The sequence below is a fragment of the Podarcis muralis genome, chromosome 2 (genome assembly GCF_964188315.1).
Source record: "Podarcis muralis chromosome 2, rPodMur119.hap1.1, whole genome shotgun sequence".
Classification (NCBI taxonomy): Eukaryota; Metazoa; Chordata; class Lepidosauria; order Squamata; family Lacertidae; genus Podarcis; species Podarcis muralis.
Window position 1 is genome coordinate 53,100,823 of NC_135656.1, and position 26,280 is coordinate 53,127,102.

The 26,280-nt window shown below is 41.4% G+C and overlaps 1 protein-coding gene across 1 annotated transcript in view; it reads right to left on the reverse strand.

Moving 5' to 3' along the window:
• STK32A (serine/threonine kinase 32A) overlaps positions 1 to 26,280 on the reverse strand; it is a 74,522-nt gene that overhangs the window by 29,081 nt on the left and 19,161 nt on the right. Inside the window, exons 3-5 of the mRNA XM_028717892.2 lie at positions 21,070 to 21,125; positions 19,974 to 20,125; positions 12,568 to 12,741 (exon numbers count right to left, since the gene is read on the reverse strand). Of these exons, the coding sequence (XP_028573725.2) occupies positions 12,568 to 12,741; positions 19,974 to 20,125; positions 21,070 to 21,125 (382 nt within the window). The remainder of the gene's footprint in view (positions 1 to 12,567; positions 12,742 to 19,973; positions 20,126 to 21,069; positions 21,126 to 26,280) is intronic.

Here is a 26,280-nt window from a genome sequence, read left to right on the forward strand (position 1 = left end):
CAGACAGCAACAAGCAACAACCAGTTTGTCATTCTAGTCCACAGCAACCAAAACAAAAGTCTGCACCAGCTGAAAGAAATATGATGCAAGTCTCCAGTACCTCTTTCTAATATCACTTAATTTAGAAAAGGCTGCCATTTCCACAGAAGAAACCTAACAGCAATTTAAAAGCAAAGAAAGGATGTGAAAAAGCTTAAAAAAAAACAACCAGCCTGCACCATGTTCACTGCTATTAGGGATGGACAAATCTGTCCATTTTAGTTTCACATTTTACCAGTCTTCAACTCAGTTCTCCACATCAGTTTACAGAAAACTTTTAAGTCTTTATGAAAATTCATCAGTTTTTTAGCGCAAACGTTTTTCAAATATTATTTTTGTGTGTGCAATTCTGCCTTATGCACACATTTCTGTAATGCATATTTCCCCTAATACTTATGTTTTCCCCAATACAACGTGTTTTTATATATAGTTAGTCTCACATAACTAAGCACTTCTCCGACTGCAAGAGTTTCCAAAACTGAGCTGGGGGGGGGGGGGGATTCCAGAGCCTGACATCTCTGATGCATTTGTGATTTCTTTCTTTTTTTCTGAAGAATAGCCCAGGAACTTTTCATGAATGTTTAATTGTGAGAAACAGCTGGGGGCAAAATAATTTCCCAGATGCAAGAAAGTATTGCTTGGCCACTTTGTGAAGTGCTCAGATTTTATATCTAAGCAAAGCTCTGCTGCATAGCTGAGATTGTCCCTGACCTCAAGCTGAGGTTTGGCGGTGCAGCACGAGGTCACAGACATGATGCCAGAGGAACAGAGTGCTGTTCACCACAATGTTTGAGATTTGTATATTTTGGCTTACACCATGTCTCAGCATAATTTCACCAACTGAACATTTCCTGTTCCCTGCCTCACAGCACAGACTGCTGGCATAGGTGGGGATAATGAGGCCAAGACATGAGATAAGTCTAACTACAGTGGTACCTTGGTTTGCAACCGTTTTGGATTACAACTGTTTTGGATTACAACCACGTCAAACCCGGAAGTGTGTGTCCCTTTTTTTGGATTACAACCCATTTTTTTATTATTACAACCCTTTTTGGGGGGGGGAGGCCCCATTGATGAAAGCACGCCCTGGGTTACAACCTGTTTTGGTTTACAACCGAACATCCGTAATGGATTATGGTTGTAAACCAGGGTACCACTGTACAGTGGAACCTTGGGTTACGTACCATCCTCCTTATGAACACTTGAGCTCCGCTAACCCGGAAGTAGGTGTTCCGGGTAGCAAACTTTGCCCCTGAATGCAAGCGGAAGTTGCGCGCCGGCGGCACAGCAGGAGACCCCATTAGCGAAAGTGCGCCTCAGGTTAAGAATGGTTTCGGATTAAGAACAGACCTCCAGAACGAATTAAGTTCGTAAATGGAGGTAACACCGTAGTTCCAGACCCTTGATCATCTTGGTTCTAGCCTTAGTAAGACTGCTGTGGGCACCTATTTGTCAGGGCACATAGCGTGTAGCACCTCATTTTCTGAAAAGGATGGATCTGAACGGATGGGTGCTTATTCACAGCTGCAATCCCTGTGCTAGCTGCTCCTCTGAGCAATGTGCTATCTGCTGAAAAACATTTCACTGCTTGTAAAATCCATTCCCACATGGACAGTACCTGCTCCGGCATCACAGTGAAACATGCTTATTCCTGTTCATTAGAAAAGGAGTGAGCAGAGATTTTATCCCTCACATCAGTCCAATGAAGGAGATTAGACATAGTGTCACCACAGCAGTGAGGTAAAAGTGTCACTTCCATAGCTGCAAGATTCTGGACAGAGAAAAGAAAGTACTTCTTCAAGCAGCATACAGTTAAACTATGGAACTCACTCCCACAGGAGACAGAGATAGCGACCAGCCTAGATGGCTTTCAAATAGGATTACAGAAATTCAAGGAGGAGAGTGCTATCAAGCCACAATTGCTATGCTCTGCCACCACAGCTGCAGGCAACGATGCTTCTGAATATCAGTTGCTGGAAACCACAGAAGGGGAGAGTAGTCCTGTACTTGAATCCTAATGGTGGGTTTCCTACAGGCATCTGGTAGGTCATTGTGAAATCAGGTTGCTGGCCTAGACAGGTTACTGGCCTGATCCAGCAGGCTCTGCTTATGATCTTATGCTCCACAGAAATAATCAATCATACAGTCTGAGTGGGAGTTTTGTTTCTAATTGAAAAGTTAATGAAATTTAGCACAATCATAATTGCTATCATAGGAGCCCGAAGCCTTTACATACAAACAAATTTCCCCAGAAATCAATTTAGGCTTGAAACAGAACCATCTCTGGGGTATAGCACAATCTCCTCAGTGGTACACAGCAAAAAAAAAAAATTGTTTTAAGAAAAACGAAATAAACGTTGCAGAGTTCCCAAAAGGTAAAAATCAAAGCACAGTTAAGAGAATCGCATTTGTAACCTTGGGGAAACTTCCCAGCAGAGTTAAGTGTAATTTTTAACATGTTAACAGTAAAATACCGTATTTTTCTCCCTATAGGACGCACTTTTCCCCCTCCAAAAATGAATGGGAAATGTGTGTGCGTCCTATGGGGCGAATACAGGCTTTCGCTGAAGCCTGGAGAGCAAGAGGGGTCGGTGTGCAAGCTTAGCGCAGCTCTCTGCAAGCCGGGCTTAGCGCAGCTCTCTGCAAGCCGTGGGAGGGCTGCGCGAAGTCGCGCAGCTCTCCCACGGCTAGCGGAGAGCTTGCCTGCACCCAGAAGCTTGGGGCACGCTGAGCTCAGCACGCCCCAAGCTTCCGGCTTCGCGCAGCTCTCCCACGGCTAGCGGATAGCAGCCTGTTCTGGGGGCTGGGGTCGGGGGAAGCTCAGGCTTCCCCCGCCCGAGCCCCGCACCTGGGGGGGGGGGATTTTTTTCCCCTTTATTTCCCCCCCAAAAAACTAGGTGCATCCTATGGGGCAGTGCGCTCTATGGGGCGAAAAATACGGTAATAACCCAGCAAATACAGTCTAAATTCTTTTCTGTTTCAGAATGCATAGATAAACTAAGAAACTTAATCTATTCAGTTCAGTTTATTGTGTTTTACGGAATATCTACAGCTTATGTAAAAAAAAAAAATTAAATCTTTCATTCTAATTCATTATTATTATTTTACTGAAATTTTCAGTTATACATTTTACACAACAAAATACCCACCAATAAAATAGTACATTTGTTTACTTCCCTTCTCCTACTTCCATTGTTCTTTTAATTTTCCCATTATTACCGCGTTCTCTGTTCCAACCATCCAATTCTTAACAACATTTAAAGGAGGAACTTCCCCAACGGGTTGTTTAGCAACCTCTTTTCTAGCAACAGCTAGTAATAGCATGATTTTTAAAAATATAATTTAGCTCTTGCACTGAAATATATTTCAGTTGTTATGACATATCTTTTCGTTTATCTAGGTTTTTTTAAGGCAAAGAAATGCACTCCAAACCAAAATAGCATAGCCAAGGAAACATGGGATTTCTGACGAATTCCAGTATCTAGTCAATGAAATGTAGCTTCTCTATGATGGGGGGGGGGGGGGAGAGACTAATATCCCAAAACTAGGGAGGGGGGAACTGGAGGCAAAGTGGCAACTGATACGCCTGCTCTATGCACTTGATTGACTTTACAAGAAATTACCTGATCTTAATGGGCTAATTACATTGCTTCCCAAGCACCTGCCATGGGAATTAGTCAAGCGCCTTGTAATCTAATACCCAGTACAGAGAGCACGGAAAACACCATGCAAACATCTTCACTGACAAAAGGGGAGGTTTGATGCTTTCTGTACCCATGTGATGGCAAGTGTTGTGGCCATGCAAGTCAGACTCTATTAGACAGGTCTAAGTTGTTTAGTGATCTTCTTGCCACTTCACCTGATGGCTGATATATTAAAAACACGGGTCTGACTCACTGCTGCTGTCTCCACAGAGCTTTGTTCCTACAAAGTAAACAGTTGTCTGCACATCTCTTGAGGGTTCTAAGTACAGATGTTGCATTCTACAGGTAAGGTGCTGCTTTATCAATTTAATGTCACCCCGTATGGGAATAGCGTTAATTATAAGACTAGCAAAACCTTCCAGGTGGCCAAAACTGTTTCATCATGTTACATTTATCTCAGGTATATAACCTGTTTTCCACACTGTCTCAAGGTTTCGGGAAGGCTTGTAGTCTCCCACGTCCTGTTAACTCTTGCATTTCAGCATTTCAGCCAGACATCTAAAGGCTACAATCTCCACTCCAAAAAGACAGCTGATTGAAACAAATGGGATTACACTGTGCACTAGAATTCATGTTTCTGGCCAAAGTAACCGCTTCAGTCGCTAAATGTTCCCAACACGTTGACACACTGTTTACAGAATTGTTTGGGAGTGGGGGAGAAGAGTTTATAATATCTTAATAGCTACATCCTGAGGAGTACAGTGGTGCCTCGCAAGACAAAATTAATTCGTTCCACGAGTTTTGTCGTCTTGCGATTTTTTTCGTCTTGCGAAGCACAGTGTCGGGAAAGTTTTGGAAAAGCTTCAAAAATCACCAAAGTCTTTAAAAACCTCAAAAAAGGCTACCACACCACGTTCTATGAGTTGCTCCTCGAAGTCAAGTCGCAACTGTATTAACGGTGTTAAGAAAAAGGAAACAAACTTGCAAGATGTTTCCATCTTGCGAAGCAAGCCCATAGGGAAAATCGTCTTGCGAAGCAGCTCAAAAAACAAAAAACCCTTTCGTCTAGCGAGTTTTTTGTCTTGCGAGGCATTCATCTTGCGAGGTACCACTGTAATTGAAACAAGTTCCTATTTATTTTTTTAATCATAAACCAGGATTCAAGGGGAACAAATAAATTATTACCCAACCCATTCGTCATCAGCAACCGTCTCAAATGAAATAAATTACTTTGGGGGGGAAAGAATCTGGGAAAATTCACACCATTCTTCTCTTAATAAATTAAAGACTGTTGATAAACAGCAACTTAAAAATAAAGGAAAAAATCAGAATGTTCAATATAATCACCCAGGGGTCATAAAATATACTGTAGGATATAGCACTGTGGAATTAATACAGGAAACTTTTAACTTACACCCAAATTGCATCTTGGGAATAAGGCCTATTGGGAGATGCGCTGGCGATTGTACAAAGCATTTCAGCTGTTAATATGAAAATGGAGAACAACCATAGGAGGCCAGCTACTGATGTTTTTCTACCTCTTTGAAATTATATCCTGCTGTTCATTTTTCCAAGCTATGCAGGGGAGATGATTCTATCTGTCTTTACAGATTCAAACAGCCATCATCCAGAGGCAGAGAAAACTGCCTTAAGATATCACGCAATAGGATGCAAGTTACAATGGCGCAGGTGTCTTTTGAATAAACATATGTACTGAGCACAAATGCTAATAGTGTAAGTCCATGTCAGAAAGGCATGAAGTATAGGGGGGAAAGTAGCCCCACACACCACAGGGGAACAAGTCCACTGGTGCCACAGAGCAGGAGAGCGGGAGACATCCTTAAAAGAAAGTCAACACAATTTGACTTATGCTCTTCGGGGGTATTCTGTGCACATGAATATCTGTCATTTTTAAATGAAGATTTCTATCCCAGTTTACATCTGTATTTGAACTATTTTTAACCGTTTTCATCTGTAGAAGTGTTTTTGATTGTTTGTAATTGGTATTATATGTGGAATTGTTTTTTAAATGAAAACTATTTTTCATTGTTCTTACAATCATTTTGTGGTTGTAACTAACCTAGCCTAATAATGTCTCCATTGTTGTTGTTTAGTCGTGTCTGACTCTTCGTGACCCCATGGACCAGAGCACGCCAGGCACTCCTGTCTTCCACTGCCTCCCGCAGTTTGGTCAGACTCATGCTGGTAGCTTCGAGAACACTGTCCAACCATCTTGTCCTCTGTCATCCCCTTCTCCTTGTGCCCTCCATCTTTCCCAGCATCAGGGTCTTTTCCAGTGAGTCTTCTCTTCTCATGAGGTGGCCAAAGTATTGGAGCCTCAGCTTCAGGATCTGTCCTTCCAGTGAGCACTCAGGGCTGATTTCCTTAAGAATGGATAGGTTTGATCTTCTTGCAGTCCATGGGACTCTCAAGAGTCTCCTCCAGCACCATAATGTCTCCATAGCACTTAATAAACACTTTTTGTAAAATAAAGTATAGACCTCGGCAACAGTATCAGGTCTGTACAAGAAGAGGCCTGCTGGATCAGACCAAAGGCCTATATAGTCCAGCATTGTGTATTCCGCACTGGCCAGTCAGATGCCTCTTATATGAAGTCCACAAGCAGGGGGTGAGGGCAATATCCATCTACAGCTATTGTTTCCCAGTGAAAGGCATTCAGAGGCATGCTGTCTCTGATCCTGTAGACAGCATGTAGCCTTCATGACTAATACAGCTTATCCATGCCCTTTTCAAAATTTGTCAATATTATTCTCTTTTTTAATTATTAAAAGGTACTTAGGCATCAATGACTAGTAGCCACTGATAGCACTGTTCTCCAGCTTCCCCACCCCCTTTCTATCTTGACCCAGGCTGAAGTTCTTGAGAACCTGAAAGCTGACTTGCTTGCTATTTTGTGATACTTGATTGATTATATTATTATTATTATTATTATTATTATTATTATTATTATTATTATTATTATTATTATTTAAAAAAACAAACCATTATCCTGTTCTTATGAAAAGTAAAAGCTCAAAGTGTTGCTGAAAGCGGCACACCTGTGTGTCTACAGTTTGGAGCATAAATAATAAATACCAAGGGGAGAGATCAACCTTATCTAATCTAGGATGAATAGGACTCTATCGCTGCAATTTATGGCAAAAAGTTCTTCTTACAAAGAAATCCCACATACATTTTTTTGTAATTTAATTCGATGAGAATGCAGCTGTATTTTAGTTCATGAGTTCTTTCCTTCCAACCTATACTTTAGTTGTTAAACTGATCTGTTCCTAACTAGCATTTACAGAAACAAGAAAAATGACATACTCCACTGTGCAGCGTATTTGCAAATAATCTCTGAGTCTGGGAAAAACATAGGGCTTTGCTTATTGTTAACTTAAAGTGTTTCTGTATAGAGATGTCAGGTTATGATTACCATCGATTTGAAGACATCTAAATTCTGGATATAGGGACAATGGCACAGAAAGATTGGAGCAGAGCAATATGTCAGGTTATTTTTTCATACAGCTGAGTCAATGAAGCACATGGTTTATAAAACAGTAAAGAAGTTAAATATATATCTCTAGCATCTATTTTAAGTTATCAGCTGCCAATAAAAGAAAATTATTATCTCCACAAAACAAAAAAATGCCACAAATGTATTGTGTATTTGCATATGTAGAGGATCTTTTCTCAGCTGCCAAGAGGCAATTCACATGCACACAAAAACACAAAAACACAAGAGCCTTGCTGGATCAGGCCAATGGCCTGTTCTATTGTTTCCACAGTGGCCAAACAGATGCCTACAGGAAGTCCAAAAGCAAGACCTGAGTGAAACAGCACTCTCCCCAACATGATTTCCAGGAACTGGCATTCAGAGGCATCTCACCTCTGACAGTGGAGACAGAATATAGCCATTGTGGCTAGTAGCCATTATCTTCCATGAATTTGTCAAATCCTCTTCTAAACTCATTCAGGTCGATGGCCATCACTGCCTCTTGCCAGAGAGAATTCCAAAGTTTAACTATACACTGTGTGAGGAGGTATCTTTTTGTGAGGAGAAACTGGGGTCTTCAGGCAAACTAATTTCAGTCTATTTCAGTCCAATTAAGATGGGATGAACGGAAACAACGCCATGCCCCAGAACAAGGCCTTCCTCTTCTCTTCCAAGAAACAAATATTCAGCAATAAGGAACTGAAACTCCCCCCCCCCCCTTTAACTATTTTCTAAATATGCATGCATCGAAAAGGTAGGAGGTAACTGGAAGGCACTGAAGATCATCAGCCGTGGGTAGTGCAAGTGTTTGCTCTCCCCTTCTCCTTACAGAGTCGACCCTCTGCCCAGTCTGTTCCACACTCCATGTAGATACACACCCTTTGACTACTCCCCTCCTTTCCCTCTCCCCTTCTTTTAAAAGAGAAGGTTTCACGTGAGTCTTTTGTTGCCGTTATCTCAAGATGACGCCCCAACTGCCTTTGCAAAGATAATCATGTAAGAGGAGTAACATACTAGCAAAGTAACCAACAGCTTTACATCTCACTCCCAGTAACGTTATCTTGATAGACGTTGGGCTTATGTGGCATTAGTCCTGTGCTCAAAGGGTTCAGTAACTCATTATAAAAAGAGGTAACATACAACTGGCACCAACTTTTATCTCCTTACTTTTATTATCTGATAACTTTTTCAACATTTGGTCACCCTAACCACCAACAGCCAGCTTATCAAGTGAGGCCTACGTTACATCCATGGTAACTGCCTCCTCAGGAGAGTATGAAATTCATCTCTTAAAAAAATCCAGAATGGTCAGGGATGTGGGGCTCACCCAGAAGCCTTGTTCATCAATGTGTGCTTTAAGACCAGCAAATTATGTTACTAGTAATCCTCCTGCTAAGAAGAGTAACGTAAAAACAAGCTGGATTAGGATCCTTCCTAGCTACATCATCATGGTGTCCATTATTATTAATTGATTTATATAACACCATCCATCCTTGGGTGTTTGCCCAATATAGTTTCCAGGCTTTTTCAAAGCCAGTACAAAACAGCCTTATTCCCTCTGTGTCTCCCAGTGTAATTCATCCTCATTCATTATTTGGCGGCTGTGTGAACAGGTGCAGAGCAGAAAAAGTGAACCTTATACCTTCATTACCACACTGTTTTGTCTTGAAGTCTCCTTTGGTTACGCAAGCATGAAATAGGCATTTGAATTTGTCCAAGTGCAGACGTTTAAACATATTACAAAGGAAGTTGAAGTGTACATTATTAGAAAGTAAACCATAAATGGCAAATATCCTGAAAAACAAAAGAGCTGTAGGAAGACAACTCCAATCCTGTCCAGAGGTATGGAAGAAGTTTGATAATGAAGTATGAAAAAAGGAGTAGTCTAAGTCAACTCCACTCACTATTTTATAGTTAGAAATCTTGGATAATGACCTTCAGCATCACTATTCTTCCCAGTGAAGTATGATGCCCATTGAATAAATATTATTTAGGTTTGAAAGGCAACACCTGAAAGTCTCTTACCAAATGCATATAAGCTTTCAAATTCTCTGCCTACTTGAGAAAGCAAGGCCAAACACTCTCACCAAATGGATCATTCATACAACTCTTTCTATGCCATTCCGAGGGATTGCATCTATCCAGGAAGATAGCCTCATCTTGCATGATCATCTACTCCTAAGTACACAGATAACACCTCTGGTTGCATTTTTAAAGGTGTGTTTGCATCAACTGGGAATTACTCCAATCTGGTGTAGCTGAGAGTCATTTGATCTGTAGACTTTGAAGCTTCTGCTTCAAAGAGAGATGTCAGAAGTGTGGGCTTGAACATATTTACCGTATTTTTCGCTCGATAACACGCACCTGACCATAACACGCACATAGTTTTTAGAGGAGGAAAACAAGAAAAAAAATATTCTAAACGAAACAGTAGATGTATGATTTTTGTGGTTCATGCTGTGGCCACAGACATGTGATCTGATGGTGAGTTTGGGGTGACCCAGTGCAAAAATCCTGAGGATCCATGTGGATCCGTGCTTTGTAACCACGTTTTAAGTGGGGAGGGAAGGAAAAGCACTCAATGGACAAGGAGCACGCGTGGGGGGTGTGGAGAAGGAGCTTTTCTGTGAGCTGAGCGGGGAGGGAAAGAACACTGTTGCTTTAAAGGTATACTTAAGGTATTTGCCCTGTGGCTGGGGTTTTTTCCATTTAACAGTTTGCAGCCTTTTAATTCTGCTCCTTGTTTTGAGGCAGAATAGATTTGAGCAAGTGAAGAGGACTTGGATTGCAGGGGATTCGCCATTAGCTGTGTAAAAGCGCTCCTCCTTGCAGCCTGAGTGATAAGCAGCCACCAGCAGCAATAGAATGGAGCACAAAAAAGCGGTAGGGGCACTAGGACCCAGACAATGCTCAAATCTATCCTGCCTGAAAACAGCTGAGAAGCGGGGGATAGCCTTTTTTTTTACTTCCTGGTTTTCACTGCTCGCTCGTGGCTCAGAGCTCCAGGTTGGTTTTTTTGTTGTTTTTTGCTGCTGGTTGCTTAAATTTTATCCTTCCTGATCCAAGCCCTCCTGTCCCTCTGCAGCCTCACTGCTCCGTTTAGAGAGCGGGCGGACCTTTGCTAGCTGAGGCTGCAGCAGCTGTTGCTGGCTACTTTAAAAGCGCTTGCTGGCTTTGAACCGCCTGCCTTCTCCCGGCTCGCTATGGCTCCCGTCTGTCCCTCCTCCCCTGTAAGCGGCTGCTGCCCGCTTTGCTGCCATGCCTCTCCTTCCCTCCCTCCTCCTCGGCTCCTCCCCCTCCTCCTGGCTGCAAAGCAAGCAAAGCTAGAGCCGTGCAAAGCCCTGCAAGCGGCTCCCGCTTTGCTTGGCTGACGGCAGCCACGGCTCCGATCCAGTGCATTCGCTCCTTAACACGCACAGGCATTTTCCCTTACTTTCTAGGAGCAAAAAAGTGCGTGTTATGGAGCGAAAATTACGGTATATTAAAATTTAGATTTCAATGTAAGTCAGGTTATTTATTAATAAGGAGACACCTAGTATTACTGATTTCTTTTTAAAAACAAACAAATAAATATAATCCAATTCATCCAATTCACATTTCTAAAATACAATTTATGTATTTTTAATTTTTAAAAAAACAGTTTTATGGGTCAAAAGTTTGCAACCCATTTTTCTCATAGCACATGTGATTACAGCATGCATTACATTTGTTTCTAGAGCCTGAAGTTTTGCTTGAGTAATTTCATAGGCAGTTAATAATACATATACTTAGTACACCAATATTTCTATTCTTCAAACTTTATCACTTGTTTAACTTCTTAAACTGCAATCTCCCTGCATTTTTTTTATTTCCCAAGCTCTACAACATTATGGCATACACTCTGCATAAAAACAGATGAAGTGGAAACCAATAACGTTTTGATGGTATGCAATTATCCACTTACGAGCTGAATCCTATAGTATTTACTCAAGACAGAATTCTGTTAGATGCATCCCCCTCTCTGGACTTCAAACCTTTAAAGAGTTTCTGTTGAACTTGTCCTTGGGATAACACACTGCAACCTTGTATATATTAACGACTCTCAAAGGAACGCACTATCAATACTGGTCACAAACCAGAGAACCATGCAACTAGCTATGCCCAATCAGCAAAGGTTTTGGATATCATTCTTGAATAGTTAAACTTCTCCCCTCGGTTACATAGTGAAATGATGATAGATGCAGGTCACAGCATGAAAAGGCTGCTTCCTCTTTCATGGGCAGGGGGCAGTCAAAGTTCTTTGTGAGTGCATGGATTGGTTAGTAGATAGTGATGGCTGTCACCAGCTCATAAGAAAGGCTCATTCAAAATTCACAACACTCAAAATAAAGTATGCTATCAAATTTAATTTTTTGAAACTATTGTTATGGATTAAAACAATCTGTGGGCAAATGTCCGATCCCAACTAACCTTCTATGGGTTTGCTATATGGATGATTCATCTGAACCAAATACAGTCAAACCTCGGTTGTCAAACAGAATCCGTTCCGGAAGACTGTTCCACTTCCGAAACATTCGACAACCAAGGTGCAGCTTCTGATTGGTTGCAAGAGCTTCTAGCACTCAAGCAGAAGCTGCATCGGACGTTCGGGTTCCAAAAAATGTTCGAAAATCAGAGCATTTACTTCCGGGTTTTAGGTGTTTGGAAGCTGAAATGTAAGATAACAGAGGTGTTCAGGAACCAAGGTTTGACTGTAGCAGCTATATGGCTGAGTTAGTAGACTGAAACAAATGTGTGTGAATGTTTTGCATATAACATGTTATATTATATATTATGTTTTATACGTATATCTATATATATCTCAATCAGTGCATCAGAAGCCTTTTGTAGAACTTTTCTAAAACAAGTGCAAGCTAGATATTTATGTTATTATTCCTTCCAGCAGCTATTGAAGCATTCATAAATGTTAAATTAAATTATTTATTTAGGGCATTCCCCAAACACCTTGAGGAATCCCTTTATTTCTACAGGAGGAACAAAGACATTATTTGTTTTGTTGATTATTTCAGGGTGGAATCAGTTACTCATTGGTAACTGAAATAACCACACATGCTTTCATCCCAATATTCCAAGTGTTTGTCGACCCACAAAGGTAAGCATACAGAAAGTGCTGTCATTCATTGACACTACAGACAGTGCTTTTTTCAGTGTGTACTCACAGATATGCAGTACCACCACCTCTTTTGGGGTTAAAAAGTGTGGCATTTATGAAACAACCTCATGGTGAGTACCAGCACCTATATTTCTAGGGAAAAAAGCACTGGCTACAAATACCTGGCAGGATTAATGGTGTCTCATGATGGTATGACTGGTAACAGTATCAATGTATCTCTATAGTGCGTAGCTCACCTGTGGATGATGTTCCTGCTCTGGAGATAGTCCAGTGCCAATGCTAGTTCACAGATGAACAGCTTCACAGTGCTCTCTTGGAAGCGGACATTTTGCTGCAGGTGGTAACGCAAGTCTCCTCCAAGAAGCAGATCAACCACCATAAACATGTCTTCCTCATCCTGGAATGAATACCTGGAACAAGATGCCAGCACACAAAGGACACACAGCTTGATTAGTGCAGTAGAATTAGAAGCATGTATGATGAGATCTATGACTCTGCCTGGAGTCAGACTTCCTCTTGGTCAATGCAAAGCAAAACAGAACCCTAAGTCAAGAACTGGGGTTAGTAGTGCCGTGCTTCCACAGCAAAATATCTTAAGGTTTGAGCTATTCTGGGTATGTTGGACTACTAATAGGACATGTGGCCAAAGTTTCATTTCCATAATTCTTCTAGACATTGAACCCCCCTCCCTTTTCTCGTGTGTGTGTGTGGGGGGGGGAGGAGTCCAACAATAAGGCTTATTCAAGGACACATGAAATACAAACAAAAGTATGAAAATGAAAACAGCAACTGTGTTGGACAAGAAGTGGGAAACAAGGAAAGTAGCAGAGAGATGCACAACTGGTAGCAAACAAAAACAGAAGGCACTCCCAAGCCCTTTATTCAATGCCTTCTAGCTAGAACTCTAACCTCTAGTTACAAGGGTTCAAGGCTGTCTAGAAATATCACTCTCTAGTTCTGAATTCCTCCGTCCCTTAACCCCTAATGTGTGGAGGCTCCCTGGGGTTACAAAGGAAATGCACGACACCTGCTCAAGGGGACCTCCATCTATTCCTAGTCGATGCATTCAAAAGTTATGCCCTGGCACTGCAAATAAATGGCAGGGCTGAGCCCCAGCACAAATTAAGCCTCCACCCCCCAACATTTTCATATTGCCTTCGAAATTTCCCTCCCAAGACTTTTCTGCTTGACTTCGTTTAAATAACAGCGAGTTAAATGTGGGCTCAAGAAATCAATACGTTTTAGACTTGGAGCAGTCAATGCTCTTGAATACAGAGAGGAAAATTAGCTGCTTTTGTGCCAAAAGATTCCCTGAGGTGCCAGCATAATTAAATACAAGGTAAAATCACATCATCTCTAAGTCAATGGACAAAGAAAGATGCATGAATATAAGCAAGCAGCACAGAAGACAACCATGCATGTCTTTGACAGTCTAGAAGATGCAGGAACATTAAGACAACCCCTTCGCAAAAAGCAAGAGTGCTCAGACCCACCTAAAGATCTTGTTCCCATATCTGCTCTTTTGGGGCAGGCCCATACCTGAGTGCTAGGGGTTACAGTGTGCATACAGAAGGTCCCAGGTTCAATATCTAGATAGGGCTGGGAAAAGAGTCCTCTGAAATCCTGGAGAACTGTTGCCAGTCAGTGTACATAAGACTGAACTAGATGGACCAGCAGCCATCTAGTATGAGGCAGCTTCTTTTAGATTGAGCAAGAATAACCCATAGAAGCTTAGGAAATGGCACTTCTATATTTTGAGAATGAATTTGCAAATAGCTATTATGATTTTTTTTCATAAACGTTTTGTCATCACCCCTCACCATTGAGATTTGGGGACAGATCCAAAGAAATTTCCTTACTACCAGGTACTGTATGCTGAGCTGCAAAGTGTGGACACAGCTACTGATAAATGTGAAATTTATGGCAATCATTCAAGCAGCTATATTAACACATATCTGTATACAAGGAGTGTTGCTGTTTTACAGCTCTCCAACTTTCAGTCAAATGAGATTTCCAGAGTGACTTAAAAATCCTACTCAACAGAGAGGGATGAAATAAATCAATCTATTGAGCCGTTACTTGGTCGTAATGTTCTACACAGATTTCTCCATCATGCTAGGGGTGCAGGTGGACTGTGTTTAAAACAGAAAGAAAGAAAGAAAGAAAGAAAGAAAGCAAACAGCTCTAAAACAATTCTTTTTCTTATATGCAGGACTGAAAGGCAGCTGGGGATCAGCAAATTGGCATTAGAAATACAGTCAGTTCACCAGTGCATAATCACAGTGAATAGCTTCTCCCCAGGTTGTCCTTTTGATTCCACCAGGATCACACAAAGAAAGAACCAGCCTTCAGAATTTCTCACGGAATGACAGGTTTATATGGCTTGGGTGGACTGCTTCAGCTGTTCCCATCTCCAGAAGCTGGCCCAAATGGGGGAATTTCAGCCCATGCTCCTGTCGTGCATATCTGCAGGGCTGACAGAACTCTACAGTCTGCATGTGGAGGACCTTCCATAGTGAGTATGATGGTAAGGGGGGGGGGGGGAATAATGACTCTTCTTTGCATTTCTTTGTGTATTCCTGGTGGTTGTATGTATAAGTTACCCTGAAATGATTTGTATCCCTAAATATAGGATATGAAGAACAATGGTAAGGACAGCAACACCAGATACAGTGTCAATTATTATTATGTCAAGCCAGAAGGCCAGGAATCTGCCATCTGGGAAGAAGGAGAAGGAAAAAGAGGAGAGAAAAAATTATCTGTTATATTGTACTCTATTTTTATTGTATCCATTTTACTGCAACTTTTTGTATCATTGCTGCTTGTTGTATCATTGCTGCTTGTTGTCATAATCTTTTGTAAACCATTTTGTGTGGCTGTTCTCCAAAGAGATATATTTATTGAATGAATGAATGAATGAATGAATGAATGAATATTCAATACAATACAATACAATACAGTGCCAAGCTAGGTGAAAACTACCAGCTGGTATTGCCCTTAGTTCAAGAAGTTCAGTCAATCAGGCAGGTCATACATTCTCTCATATGTAACATGGAAACTGGTCCAAGACGATGCTGAAAATCAGACTTTGGTGGGAGTTAAAATAGCTGAGAGATGAAATGTAAGTTTCCCCAAGTGAAATTACACCAATAATCTTAAAGCCCACAATCATGGATCTACAAGTACAACTTAGGTTCAAAGACAAAAACTCAATTTTGCCTTTATTTAGCAAGATGTAGCTTGTTAGAGAAACCCCCTGTGATAAAATATTTGCTGACTGTTGCAGTTAACCTTCAGCCACTAGTTTCAGTAAATCTATATTTGTTAATACAAAGTTTTCACTTAGGAAACCTATCCTGAGAAAACCTACAATTATTATTCTGAACACACTCCTGCAAGGAGTAGAACACACAGGGAATAATATAACAACGGGGCTCCTGCAGGTCTCAGTGCAAGTGGACTTATAACAAATCATCAATGCAATCACTTTTGATGGCGCTTGTTAAAGGGGCAGCCACACCCTTGGCAGCTTACATCTCCCAGTTAACGTATTCCTCTTTCAAAACTGATCCAGAATATTAAAAAAACAAAACCCCAGACTGTATAAGGAGGCTGCTTAAAGGAAATTAACAATACAGAGGTGGCATCAGAGTAGTATTCAACATAAGTTGGGTAGTAGGGTAGTATTCAACATAAGAAGACTAAGAAGATCACTTTCTCCTTGCACAACAGAACTATCTCTCCCTCTCTTCCCTGCTGGAGCAACTTGCTGCTCGTGGAAAGGCTGTCTGCACATGTGCTGCTGAATCATTCTTTTTCAGCCAGTCTGCCAATGCAGACAGTGTGGGCACTACCATGCAGCAGCTTCAGGCGTTGTCTGTGTGTGTGAGTCTGGGAAGGAAGGAATCAGTGCCTGAATGGTGTATCAAGACTTTTTCAAGTGTTTACCCTTGTAGCCAGAGGGCATCATTGTCTTGGGGAAGTACTGAACACAGAGAAAAGGATCCCAGCTAATGAATGATATAGGAAACTGGAGCCTGAGCAGAACATTTTTGGCAGAGTACAAACTTCTCACATGATTCTAACACCTCCGAAGTGATGTGGGGTACCCTGCTTGTTTGAAAGCACCTTCCCCAAAATCACCATCCTTGTGAAAAGCTTGCTCATTAGACAAGAAATATGTACCAGGACCCTGCACCATTGGACTGAACCATTTCCTGAAAATGTGAAGTGAGATATTCATTCATTTGCATCAATACTTCCTGTGAAGACAGCACATCTCCCAAGCTTTTACCACTGTCTCCCCATTCTTATTCCACAGGAGTACTAGCAACATCTGCTACAAATTGATCCACATTCAGGGCATGTAAGATAGACCCAGCTGGATGATACACAGTTAGACTACGTTCTACGGTCAGAACAAGGGAAGAATCAACTTGAGCTAAGTTTTAACAATGTACCCTCTGGCCTGAGAGTCTCCCCTGACCCTAAGCTACTGGAAATCCCTATATAAACCTAAATAACTCTGCCAACAGACTTAAGACTGCACAGGCTGCAAGCTGGGCTTTTCTCCAAGAACTGTTGTGTTTGAGAAGGAATTAAAAACTTAGGGTGATATATGCAGATGCACTCAAAATCACTATTAACCTCCTTGCATTTGAGGCTATTTGGTAAGGGAAAATTAATCTCCCAGATTTTTTTCCCTTTTTGGTACTGACTGCCAAAGGCATATTATTAATAGTCTAGACCAATGGCTTAGAGAGGCAGAGAAATTATTTATTTCCCTAGCTTAAGGAGCACCATAAGATGCCTTCATTTATCATGCAGTCTGCTTCTCAAGCATCCGTCACTAAACACTCAAGCAACACTTGTAGACAGCAACTCTCCTGTGATAAGCTATTACTTTCACTCTCTCCTTGCCTTGATGGGTTAAGCTGGTAAAAAAGCAGCTAAGGAAACTAACAAGCAGATAGATAGTTAAGTAAGCAAAGATAAGCAAGACCAATTATTAGAGTACAAAATTAGATGCAGCACTAAAATAATCTAACATATATCAAATCACTATTTGATGAGGAGAGGCAGAGTTTTTTGTGCGGCAGGAACACAGGCAGCAGAGGAGTTTAAATAGCCCCCATCCCCACCTAATAGGGCATCTCTTGTTTGATCCAGACTGGGAAACAGTTCTGCTTTGTAGTGGTACACATTTATTTGGAATTCCCTGATATTAATTTCCAGTTTTGCTTTGGTTTATTTGTTCCCCGTGGCAAGGAAGGGCCAAATTAGACAAGACACCATTCACATTAGTTGCTGTATGGTGACTTCTTAAAAATGTGAATAGCAAATGGGGGGACATACACCTCACTCCCAACTTTCATTTTTTTAAAAATGTTGAGGCACAATTTTGCTTATTTGTTTTGTGAGAAACAAGCCTGCTCCTGCTTTCAGTGTTGTTGATTTTTAGCCAATGAATGAAGTCATAGGCAATGACTGGCATTTAGGAAAGCAAATCGAGTCAATCAAGCAAAGGGTAGGTTAGAGTGAATGACCCACTGTCTACAGAAGGAACTTCATGGTGGATTATTAAACATCTTATGCTGGTCTTCCCTGGTGGAAGTTTTTAACAATCTGTGAGGGATTATTTAGCTGGGATTTCTGCACTGCAGTGGGTTGGACTTGATGACCCTTGGGGTACCTTTCAACTCTACAATTCTTTAATAATTTTTATTACTGGCTTTTATATGTATTTGGTCAAAACAGAAGAGCAGGGTATAATAATAAAAAAATACTTCTTCCTTTGTCAGCTAATACTTTGGTACCTCTGGTGAAAAGCCACTGAGATCTGTTTTATTACCATTACCCTGCAACAGGGTGATTTTGCTGGAGGTTATTTACCAATGCTCTACCAGTAAAACCACCTGAAAACAAAATAAAAAATTGCAAAATAATCTAATTCCCCATTACTTGAAATATTACTGTGGCTCTTAACCGAGTTTAGTGTCTATTGGTAGCAGAACCTTATTCCATCCTTCCTGTTTCAGGGCCACTGAAAGGGGGAAAACACACTAAATCAAAGAAAAAAGGAAGGATCAACATGCCTTGTAAGTGTGCTGATTTCATTGTTAATGGCACGCAAGCTGCTGAAAATGAACTGTGCCCCCATCAAGTGTCCTCAGAGAAAGAACTGTTACAGACATTTCCCCAAGATATTGATCTGGTTTCATAGTCTGCCCTGCAGCAGGGTGACTTGACCTTATTCAGGTGGCACCATGTGGGGACAGGGAGGAAACAGATAAAGGCAGGAATTGGTATCTGAAAGGTGCAGCGATGTCCCCAGTAGCAGGCTAGATGCCAAAGAAGGCAGGGTTCCTGAACCTTTACAGAGTTATGCAGAAGACAGAATTTCAGCAAATATTAAAGGTGCAGGAGCCCTGTTCCCTTTTGAAAACTGACTGTGCTAATGGAATGAACAGGTGGAATTTGAGTTCTGCTATAGGCAGCAATATGCCTTGGGCCACGCCAATAAACGTGGAACACTTCATCCAAGTTGTAGTGTAGTGGGCCAAATCTGCCTCAGTAGAGGAGAGACTTTGTGCTGCAGTGGTTGGAATGTTGGACTAGGTCCCGCAAAACCAGGATTCAAACCCCTGCTTGACCCTGAAGCTCACTGGATGTCCTTGGGCCAGTTACTTTACAAGCCTTTGCAATGAGGAGTCACCAATCTTTTGGTGTCCATGGGCACATCTTTTGGGCCTCATGCACAGCACAACCTAATCTTTGTCAGATTCCAGCTCTCATCAGCTGCATCACATAGCACAGAAAGCACAAAGAAATGGGGGAAATGGGCAGCAGAAAGCAAAGCAGAATGTTTATTAGGAATCTATTGTCAACTAGTGCTAGCCTGAACGATAGCTTGTTACATTCTCTAAAATTATCACATGAAAATAATGACAAAGGTTTTGGGCAGGTGAGGAGATCCTAGCCAAAGGGCCACATTGACCCCTTCTCCAGACTTGTATAGATCACATGGAATTCCTTAAGACTATAATTTCAGGCTGCAGAAGGGAGACTATAAGCTGGACTATTTCTCCAATGGAAAACCAGCAGTATAGGCAGGGGGCTCTATCTAAGCCTTCTCCCCAAAGGCACAAATTTTCCAGGTACAGGTAGTTGTTTTCAAAAGTGACGTTCCTTTGCACTACCAAAGTATATTTCCTATTCAAAACAGTCACGGTCCTAGATCTAACACATCTGCTGTTGGGTCAAAATACTACATTTATTTATTTTACTGTGAAAGAAATAAAGGGCAAACAGCATGGCACTTTGATGCCTCAAGCCAGGAAGAAGGCAGCCAGTTATAAAAGGAGCTGAACAGGGGGCTCTATTATCCAGGCCCTGCCTAAGACACGAGTTTAAACCACAGGCAGTCCAGGGACCTGTTGTTTCTCTCAAAGGCCACTCAAAGAAAACTAGGTTATACGTAGAAAAGAAAAGAAAAAAGGGGGCCAGCCAGGCAACAAGGACTGTATTGTGGAAACCAATAATGGTAAATAAGGTTAAAGTGAAACAAACAGAACCAGGTTTCCAGAAAAGTGAAGGCAACCTCCTCCCAGGAAAATAATGGGAAATATGGTGCTCAGCTTACCACAAATTCACAAGGAAAGGGTGTTCCAATCCCTGCATGATCTGTAGCTCCTTGAAGACATTTCTCACTTCATTCCGTTCCACACACTTTTGCTTGTTCATATATTTCATGGCATACATTTTCTTGGTGTCATTCTTCTGGACTATGCAAACCTAGCAAGGACAAACCAAGGCGGAAACATGGTGCAAACTGTACCATTGTGTTGTGCTGAGGACATTCATGTATCCTACCCTAACTTAGCAATACACCTTATCCTACCTTAACAATGTACATTGCTAAATTGCTGCCTCATTTTTCTAGATCCTGCTCTTCCCCACCATATACAAACACACAGGCACATTGCTGAGAAGAGTCACCAACTAACTGGACATGTCACCACTGTAAATGAGTGGGACTAAGGTGAAACTGTGTCCAATGCTTGGTTTATTAATTGGTCTGATGAACTATGTTTTCCCAAACTGATTTGCCTCCCATTCTCATAGGCCTCACCCACCTCTCACCATTCTTTAGCCTTCTTCGTCACATTATACCTATTCTTGATGGGCAAAGTGGCCCTGATAGCTTCCAGATACAGATCTTGACATAAAAATGAGGACTAACGAGAACACAGCAGCCTTAAAATCACATTAAAATCCCACACAAAAGGCATCTTAAGCACACATCCTGTTCTCCTTTGGCAAAAAATGTAGAGGCTGTACAGGACCAGGCTCAAAGAACTAGGCTCGCACACCTCAAAAAGCATCGTGACTGTGCTAGGAAAGGGAGAAATGAGGCACAATGCCAGTGTGTCCTGAGTTGCTCTGGTGGAAAGTCTCCCTTTACCGGATGTTTACATATAAATTCAGCAGCTCTGGCTTTATCAATATGAACAGTTTAATATCCTGTAATATAATTTGAAGATTCTGAGCATATGAGGGACAAGGCTCTAATTCTTCCTGACGGTCTGAAAGATAAGGCTCAGCTTGTAGACATTGACAATGCAATATTATCTAAAACCTGCTTACTTGCTGTCCACCTTGCTATTTTAAGAAGAATCTGTGGATAGCTACGGTCCCCACCACATGGAGTGATAGTTTTGTTTGCAAAAAAACCATACCTTTCCAAAGCTGCCTTTTCCAATGGCTCTCAAAATTTCAAAATGGTCGAAGGTGACTGTAAAGAAGAAGAAAGGTTTTAAAAATGAAAGCCTCAGCTATTCAATATTTGAAATAACCAATTTCAGAATTATAATACAGTGGGGATAACCATTTGTTCCTTAGTAAGCGAGACTAAACATTATATACTTCACTATTGCTTGAAATAATATTGTTGTTCTACATTTTTCAAAACTGATAAGATTCTATCTAACAGAATAAGTGCTCACTTTTTAAATGGAATCCTGTTTTATTACTATTTAAGGTAAGGGTATACAGAAAGAGCCATTTCCCCCCACATATTTAGCTCTCTTTTCCCATACCCCTCTTCCCACATGTAGGAACACCAAATAACTTTTTGGATGAAGTTCTGCTGCATTGGGATACTATAAACTTTCAAGTTACAAATGAAATTTATTTAGATAAAATGGTAGAGGAAACATTTCCTGCAATATAAATTGCAGGAACAAACCCCAGTAGAATCTGTAGATCATTTGGTTAAAAAATAGATTTTTATTTTGTTTAAGGCTGAATAAATCTGGCAAGGCAGCCCAAGGTAAGCATCTGTGCAAGCAAGATAATTCCAGGATTACATTTACATGCAAAATTGTGCTTCACCCTAACATTTTAGTTTTTGGTTGTTGCTTTAAATCAACATATAACAAATTAATGTAATAGCTTCAAAATCTGAACTTTTGCACCAGTACTTTTGTCTCCTGCTCTGGTGCTGTGCTCCCACAGTGCCACTGTAACATGGTTTACCATTATGTCCTTGTGCCATTACATGGCTTTTTCTGCCCTATCCCAAATAATTTTAAGCAGCCATCGGATACCAACCCACCATTCTTGAAATCTCATAAGTGGTTCTAACAAGGCAGTACAGCTGCAATTCCTAAATCACTATCTTTGAATTCTGCTCATACTAGCTCAAGTCCTCAGATGGAGATCAGGCAGCCCTAAAGCCACAGAACTATTAGTGAAGAAATGATAATAATGAGAGCAGTCCAGTTGTCATACCGGGCACAAACGTAATAGCACTTAAACCTCATTAGGGGGCTGATTGGAAGCACCAATTCAAGGCTGTGGATTACTAACAGCGGCAGCTTTAATGATTGTGACCCCAGAACTGTCAGGTAATGCCAAAGTGACAGAGCCTGAAATTACAACATTTGCCTCATCCATCTGTACATTTCCAACCAATTAAGAAGCGGAAGGAAATAGACCATGTGTATGACCTGCTTTTGCCCGAAACTCCCTCCTGCAACAAGGGACAATACAGTTCAGAAAAGATGTCTGTAAAGTGTGATAGGGAACAGAGGATACAGTGAACAAGACAGCTTATTCTAGCTAGTCAGCCAGTACAAAGTATTCTAAACCATCTAGGAACTGAATGGGGGGTGGTATTTGTGAGGGAACCTGACAATGTATGTAGCTTTTGAGAACCAAGTTTGGAGTCATGGGAGAGAGCTAGGCTAAAGACCCAAATGGCATGTGATTACCTCTGTGTCCCTCTGTCTTTCTCCCTGTCTCTCTCTCAGCCATCCTACTTAATAGAACTGAAATGTCAAGTCTCCATTCTGATTCCTTATGACCTGTAGGGAGCCCACTGTCATGGTTTTGAATAGCAACCAGGAATCTTGACGTGGAGGAGGAAGAACCAGGTGGATCAGGAACATCAGTGGATATTCTGTTCAAGTCACAGGTTCTGGCACCAATATGCAGCCTGTCAGCCAGAAGCCCCTTGAACAGTCTCTCCAAAAATTAAGCCATTCCTCCCTCCCACAATATAGCACCCTTTGAACAAGATTCCCTGTGATACTGGCTTTCTTAACACCAAGGACCTCACAGTCACTGCTGGTGGCTCCCTAGTGCAGGTAACACACAAGTTAGGAGCTGACTGAGAGGTGAAGGAGTGCTAGACTCCAACCAGAGGAACACAGTCTTTAAGAATTCCTGGGAACAGGCTTTTACGTATTTATGAACCACCTGAGTATTTCTTATCCAAATGACAGATGGTATATACATTATTTTAATCATAATCATCATCTGGACCGGCTTCAGATGACCTCCAGACTTTGTTCTAGCAAGTTGTCTGCTATGAGCTATCCAAGGTCCTGCAATTTCAACATTACTCTGCCTGTCACCTACCTGACAAGCCATTCTCAAGCATTCATTGTACTACCTGGGCTCCAGCTTCAAAAGGATAGGACATTCATATAGGAACTTGAGAATATAGATTCTAGTTTTACTGGTTAAATTGTCTCTCTTATGCTTGGATTAGCCATTGCCTATTGCAGCACACATTTAATAATGTCAGCCCCGCCGTTCACTAGTGGACATTGGGAGGAAATTGATTTAATTAAGTATCTCTGTATGCTTAATTCATCTTATAATGACAAAATCATCATGAACAACAGTTATGGAAAACAGACATTTTCTGAATTGCCCGGGAAGACAAGTGAAGTAACGTTCTAGTCAATACAAATCAAAGGCTTGCAGGATATGTTTTGTGATGCTGGCGCGCAAGACTTTCTCCTGATCCTGCAAATGAGCAGCAAAACATTTTTCATGTGGAACAGCACAACCGAAGCTCCTCATTTGCTGATAAAAGTAAGTCTTAAAATAGCTCCCAACATGCTAATATCCATCAAGAAGTAATTATGTACGTTTAAATTGCTAAAAATCCACACATATCCCTCAATACAGTATTAAAACATTATAGCTAGCCACTTAAAAAATACTGCCCCATAATTCCATACATGGCCAATAAGAGGAAATTTGGACGGCTTTGAACAAGCTTTGTTAGAAGATAGGAATGGCCAGAACTAGGGGTTCTTACAATCAAACAACTGATACACACAAAATAGTTCTCCTCCCTATTATATGAATCAGGGTTACCCAAATTTCCTAATTTACTATGTTCAGTATATAAATGTACTGGATTATTTGTTATTCCCATGGTTATGGAAAGAGAATTTGGAGACTGCCTCTAAGGGCACCACCTCTCAACTGTTCATAAGTTCCTCTATTCCAAAGAAATAAGGAAAGGAACAGAAGTTCTCTCCTATGCTCTAAACCAGGAATGGCCAAACTTCGCCCTCCAGATGTTTTTGGGACTACAATTCCCATAATCCCTGACCACTGGTCCTGTTAGCTAGGGATGATGGGAGTTGTAGTCCCAAAACACTTGGAGGGTCAAGTTTGGCCATGCCTGTCCTAAACTGAAGACAGAAAACTCGTACCTGGTCCCTCCCTGCTTCAAATGTCTTGATGAATCAATACCCTAAAACAGGTGTGGGCTCCAGTTGTTGTCAGACCCCAGTTCCCATTATTTTTGGAGTTCAAGAGAGCTGGAGTACAACAGCATCTGGAGGGTCACCAGTTATCCATCCTTGTTCTAAATCCTCTGAGAATACTTACATTCTCCCTCAATTTCTGTTGCTTGACAGCACAGCTTAGATGGTTAGACAAGAGTGAATCACAGAAAAGCCAATAACTTGGGACTTGTCTCCTAGTGAAGTGGTTCAGTGTTGCTAAGTGTATCTGATCTCTACAAATGCAAATGGAGGCCTATACGAATAAATGGTTCCTGGACACACACAAAAAGTCCCTTCCACATATTAAACTATGCATGCAAAGGATAAGGGATTTATTTAGATTTCTATGTGGATGAATGCCTTTTTCTCATGGAGGAACTTCCCACCTGATATCTGAAGTGGTACAGCCCACCAATGTTCAGCTGGTAGGCTGCAACTCACTACTGAGTCGCGGACTAATTCAAGTGCATTGCAACAGCCGCATTAAAGGTAAAGGGTAAAGGGACGCCCTGACCATTAAGTCCAGTCGCAGACAACTCTGGGGTTGCGGCGCTCATCTCGCTCTGTAGGCCAACGGAGCCGGCGTTTGTCCGCAGACAGCTTCTGGGTCATGTGGCCAGCATGTCTAAGCTGCTTCTGGCAAACCAGAGCAGCGCACGGAAACGCTGTTTACCTTCCTGCCGGAAGGTATTTATCTACATATTTATCTACTTGCACTTTGTGCTTTCGAACTGCTAGGTTGGCAGGAGCAGGGACCGAGCAACGGGAGCTCACCCCATCACGGGGATTCAAACCACCAACCTTCTGATTGGCAAGCCCTAGGTAAGAATTATTTTAAGATACTGGTCCCACAAATGCATGTTTGGGTTAAGGGTGGGTTCCGGGTCAGAAAAGGTTGACGATTATTGGTATAGCCTGCTGAGAACTAAGTCTCAGTTTCAAGGGCATGTGAAGGACAAGCAGATTAAATTGTGCAATAGGAGTTGGTGGTAGCATTATCTAAGTTTGTAGTATATGCATTGCTGGGCAGAACAAGTGGCATGTAAACTTGCAGTCTAGTTTCAGCAGACAAAACTAACAAATTATAAAGAGATATTTCCTTCTGTTTCTTATCTGTTATCAGTTTTGGCCTGTTGAAAACCATCAAGACAGGACTTTTAGACGTTCTGTAGGTGAAGATAGTATTTACACTATATTGTGATTTCAGACTTATAGACTATTATGCCTGGTGCCAACAACCATGGATACTGAGGCCACTTTGCGAGCTAGTATGGTATGACACATCATTTATGTTTTTAACCTTTCTGTAAATCAGCAGCTGTGTCTTCTTTGAGTAAATATCAAGGAAAAATAATGCCATCATTGTTTTTCTGCTTGTGGACAAGTAAAGCCCCTTGAGGTATCTGTTTCAAGGAAAGCAATTAAGCAATTAACCCAATAACTGGAACACCTAGAACAGTGTAAAATGTGAAATCTAATTCCTGTGCTGGGCCCAGAGATGTGGGGTAGAGCATTTCCCAAAACGGAAAATCTTCTGAAAACTTTTCCAGTGCTTAATTTTTCTATGGAAAATTCCATATTTCACAAGTTCAATAGTAGCAATGAATGGATGACTCCCAATCACAAAAAAGAGGCAAGCTAACAGTTGCAAAGTTTTTACCTTTGTTTAGTAAGTACAGGTAAAATAAATATGCTAAATTACATCACTTTCTAGAGCATCTTGCATAGGACTGCACACACACACCCATTCTTCCCCAGTTCAAGTAACCTCCTGTAACCTCCAATACCAACTCAACAAGTTTATCTACTGTTCGGCAGCGGAGAAGTCTGACACACCAGCAGAATCCTGATTGCCAC